This window comes from Notothenia coriiceps, unplaced genomic scaffold, assembly GCF_000735185.1.
Source record: "Notothenia coriiceps isolate Sejong01 unplaced genomic scaffold, NC01 NC01_scaffold00024854, whole genome shotgun sequence".
Classification (NCBI taxonomy): Eukaryota; Metazoa; Chordata; class Actinopteri; order Perciformes; family Nototheniidae; genus Notothenia; species Notothenia coriiceps.
Window position 1 is genome coordinate 1 of NW_011357555.1, and position 4,717 is coordinate 4,717.

Sequence of the window (4,717 nt, forward strand, 5' to 3'; positions counted from 1 at the left end):
CAGCATTATATTGTGAACATTACAGGTAAAGACTGTAAAGTGGTAAAACAGTAATTTATTGTAAAATATTACAGCTAAATATTTTGAAATCATGGTAATATTTTACAGTGTATGTTTACTCACGTACAGTACTTAAGTAGGAATTTGAAGTGCTTGGAATTTACTTAAGTATTTTCTTTATACTTTTACTCCGCTACCATTCAAAGGGAAATAGTGTACTTTTATTTCACAACATACATTTTACAGCTTCCTTTGCTGCATAGATTCAGATTTGTACACACAAAAGATAATATAAAAAAACACATCTTGATTAAATTAACCAACAATATATTTAAGTCCATCTAAAACAGTGAATGTGTTGACAGAAAAGTCATTTTTGCAAAATACATTTCACAGCTCCAATTTCTCAAAAGTGAAGATTTGCTGCTCTTACTTCTGCAATGAGTTTGGAGTAGAGCACGCTGAGGTCTATAGATGTTCGCTCATCAGACACGAGGAGAGCTGGAGCTTTGATGGCAAACACTGACGGTTTATTTGGAGCTTCAGCCGGAGAATTCAAAAGACATGTCACAGGCCGCGGTTTGGCCCCAAGGTTGAGATGCCACAATCAATTCTGAAGAACCCTCCTGTAGCTCCAGGTTTTAACTAGTTCTGAGTGTAATGACAACATTCTTCAATAGATAGACTAAACAGATGAGGAAACTGAATCACATTTGTTGTCGCTTATGGCTCGGGGTCATCTACACCCCGATGACCCCTGTGTTCCAGGTCTCCCACAACAATAACTATCTCTGACAGAGAGTTGCCCGGTCATAAACTGGTAACAACAACAACTTGCTAGAGCAGCCCCTCCTTATGGGAGATAACGGCTGCTCAAGGTTGGTCAGCTAAGTCAGAGGTCAAAAGGTAAACATGTAGGGCGAAATTATTCCGACAATTACCATTACCTGGAAATATCCTATAACCTGCATTGAAACAAATATCTACCACATGAAACATGACTTTCACACAGTGAGATATTTGTATATGTTTGAGACTGACACTACAGCAACTCAATATTGCCTATAGAGGAACAAGTGGTATTACAAGAAAGGAAGGGCTGGGGCTAGCTGATTAGCATGCTAATTGCAGTAGATATCTCTGCAAAAAGATACATTAGATGTCTTTGACATAACTTCAGCACTGTACTTTTTTTCACATTCTTTTTATAATGTTAGTTAATGTTTCGAATGTTCTAGAAAAATGTATTCAGGCATATCTTAAACCTTGCACCCACATAATAACACAGATGCAGTTCTCACCACTGCATCCTCTCCAAAGAACCTGTACTTGTATCCACACTCCACAGCCAACAACGCGTCCGGGTGCTGCTGTTTCAGCTGGATCACCTGCTGCTCCAGGGGGGTGAACACTTTCTTTGAGCGCTTTGAGGGGGCGTTCGAGTCTGAGGGGGGACTCAGATCTGCAAACCTTACTCCCCCTCCCCCTCCTCCTGAATTGGCAAACTGAGAAAAGTGGAACGCCTGCAATAGAAAAGACGACATAGAAATCATTTTAGTAGAAACAGTTCCCCACACAAAGAATGTAGTTCTTTATTTCCAACTGATATGTGAGAAAAAATGTACTTAACGTCCCCTGAGTGATAAAATACTAGAACCAAACAATTATAACAAAGATCCCTAAAATGTGTTATATGACAGAAATGTCCACAGTATGAAAACATTGATCCTAATTGACTTCAAGCATATTGTTGCCGTTTCTGTAGAGGAACTTTTCGATACCAGCGGCAGAAGCAATGCTGGTATTGCTTTTACTTTGTGAGTCTATGTGTCTCTAATTGACCCCCACTTTACGCTCATGGCCCGATTTGGCATGACAAAACTTTACAGGTGTAGAATACATTAAACTGATTTATCTGCATTCAGTTCGTATCAGCCCATGTATTGGCTAGGCTGATCTATCACTTTAGTGCTATTGTTGTTTTAATTGCAATACCTTTCACTCCGTAAAGAATATAGAATAATGAAATTAAAGGTGATTGAGTGTCATAATGTTTTTAAAGAGATCTGAGCAGAATGAAGAAACTCTTCACAGCTCAAACATTTGTGTTGGTTTGTTATCTGAAGGAAAGCTAAGCCTTCTCCTGTCTGCCGGGAAAACGTGTTTAACAGAGAGAAATTATGATGATGTTCTTTTCCACAATCCATTGATCAAAGAGCTCTATCATGATGTGAGTGTTTGTCATGAAAACACATTCTTACCTTACCTTTTTTAGAGGTTGTTGTGTCCTCTATGTCAAGATATGGCTCAGGCAAAGAATAAAATATTGCTAAATATTTTTAAATGCCGGTATAAACACAGACGATTTACTTAGAGTTTACCTGTTTTGAAGCAGCAAACCTTGAACCCCCTTTTTCTTCAACATCCCCTTCCTCCTCATCCTCCTCTCCCGGCTGATGAAGTTTATTTGTATTGCTGTGTTGTGCAGCAACATCCTGAGGAGGCCGGATACTGCTTCCTCCGTCACAGATTTTACTGCTAGCACCATCACCGGCCTCAGTCGAGCAGGTGAAGCCTTTCAGCTTCTCCAAAGTGGAGGAGCAAAGGCCTGCTGCTCCTTTGCTTGATATGATCGGTGTCTCTAGAGTGTCAAGAAACACAGATGAAATATGACTATAAAGAGTATTAATCCATAAAAGAACGTCACAAACGTAAATATTTGTTTTCCTATTCATACATTATTACCTGGATGCACAGGATTTGCTGCCATTAATCAAGTTCGTCATACAAATCAACGCATATTAGTCAAAACGATTTAAAGGTCACCTATTATCCAAACTCCACTTCTCCATGTCTTTTATACATAAACATGTGTCCCCTCTGTGTAAAGAGATTCTGAAAGTTTCAGGAAAAAAGATTTGGCTTCTCCTTTTGCGTTGGATCTATTATATAAAACCTGTGCTGACAAATGTAGCTGATCAGATGTTGGCCACTTCATGCATGTAATAACGGATTGTTTTTGGCTTGTGTAACCATTAGCCAATCACCAACCAAGGTAGCCCCCCACCTTATCACCTGAATCTCCTCCTAGAGCACCATTGTGTTCTTTTTAACCAAATACCTCTCAGAGGGGCGTGGCTCCTTATTCTCATCTAAAGTAACAGACAGAGAATCAGCACTTTGGAAACAGGGCTGAAACAGAGGGGTTTATGGGATGCTGCAATGCATGATCTGTTTGGTATTTGGAGCCAAACACTTCAGAGACATGTTTTGTATATATCTGAGACCTATAACATATTGATGAAAAACAGTATAATAGGGATCTTTAACTTGTTGGTTTAAACATGATGAGCAGCTCTATCTCATGTCAATTCCAAACCTCTCCCATAAACAGGAGGGTTTAACTGCCTGGAATGGGTTTGGCTGATAGTGACATGTGTAGGGTTAATGTGAGGATTTTTGGTTTGCGGTGCACACACTCACTTGTATTGCTCTGAAAGGAGGAAGGCTCACAGTCTAAATCCTCCACCGGCAGGTCTTGTAGAGAAAGTTTGGCTCGTTTTGTTGGCAATCCAAAACCATCACCAGGGGACAGTTTCTTCTGCAGGACAAACGGTTTTAGGTCACTAATCATATTTAAGTTACTTTTATCTGACCCAAGCATGCGTTCAATAAAGCAAACCTCACCTTGCCCCTTGAGAGCTGCTGCTCGGCAGGATTCTTGTTAGTCCCACACTGAGGCACAGTGCTGCTGCTCAGACCTCCGAAGTATCTGCTGATGGAGGTCTGAGCGCTGCAGGACTTCTTCAGAGACTTTGGCATCCTTTACCTTTCTGTTACATTAGATGCATCATGAAGTATATCATTGTATGCACATGTATTGCTGTAGAATGCATTGAGAGCATGAGTGAGAGGCTTTGGCTGTCCTGGTTTTCAAAACATAGCGGCGCATGTGCTGAGGTCACCTAGGCGCGTAAATGACGCAGCTAGCGTCAGTCCAATCACAACATAGAAAACGTTTCCGGGTATGTTTTTCCAAATAATCATCGACAGGAAGTCTTACCAGAGGTTGGAGAAGTACTTAGATCTAGTGATGTTACGTATTGCGCCGAGGCTTCGGAGCGTCTGTCGAGTAATCCCTGAAGCTTTTTGTAAACCTTGTATCGAGGCTTGTATCGTTTTGGGCCAGTGACGTCACCGATGACAAACGAAGCCTCGCTGCCCCTCAATACCACGTGACTGCTTCAGAAAGTGCTTCAGATCGATTGAACCACAACGCTCATACCCATGGATTTATAATAAGAACCATATTACCCCTCCTGTACCCGGGCCCGGTGACACGATGGAATTAAGAGAGCTCAGACCCTCACTTATATAGAGGTCGGAACATGTCATAAGTATAAATAAATAAAAGCATGAAAAAATGTAGGAATGAAAACATGAATAAATACAGGAATAAATAGTATCCAGTATCTTCAGGTAGATCCAGTGTGTAGGCTGTGGCTCAGCTCGAAAGCAGACGACTCTCAACCGCAGGTCCCTGGTTCAACGACTGTTCAAGTCGTCTTTTATTTGTTTATAAAAGCTACAGCTAAATGAGATAATGTAGTTAATAAATGTATTCTTTTATATAGTTTAGCCTTTCTCAGGCTACAACATGGTTACGTTTACGAATATTATTAATGAATACAAATCCCTCTTTGCAATGTTTACCAGC

At 40.6% G+C, this 4,717-nt stretch overlaps 1 protein-coding gene across 1 annotated transcript; it reads right to left on the minus strand.

The window, feature by feature from the left end:
- Positions 1-926: 926 nt before the first annotated feature.
- On the minus strand, positions 927-3,942 carry LOC104955843 (DNA mismatch repair protein Msh3-like). The gene is made up of 4 exons (XM_010783232.1): positions 3,688-3,942; positions 3,484-3,601; positions 2,382-2,641; positions 927-1,523 (listed from the first exon to the last, which is right to left on the minus strand). Exons 1-4 carry the CDS (start codon positions 3,820-3,822, stop codon positions 1,260-1,262), a joined length of 777 nt encoding a protein of 258 aa, XP_010781534.1. The 5' UTR covers positions 3,823-3,942; the 3' UTR covers positions 927-1,259.
- Between the last annotated feature and the right edge of the window lie 775 nt (positions 3,943-4,717).

What these genes read in the sequence shown, in the direction of transcription:
- LOC104955843 (XM_010783232.1), bottom strand. Translation starts at nt 3,822, where the DNA reads ATGCCAAAGTCTCTGAAGAAGTCCTGCAGCGCTCAGACCTCCATCAGC. An exon ending in AGCAGCTCTCAAGGGGCAAG is followed by an intron (nt 3,602 to 3,687) that starts GTGAGGTTTGCT and finishes TTTGTCCTGCAG; the next exon opens with AAGAAACTGTCCCCTGGTGA. An exon ending in CTCCTTTCAGAGCAATACAA is followed by an intron (nt 2,642 to 3,483) that starts GTGAGTGTGTGC and finishes TTGACACTCTAG; the next exon opens with AGACACCGATCATATCAAGC.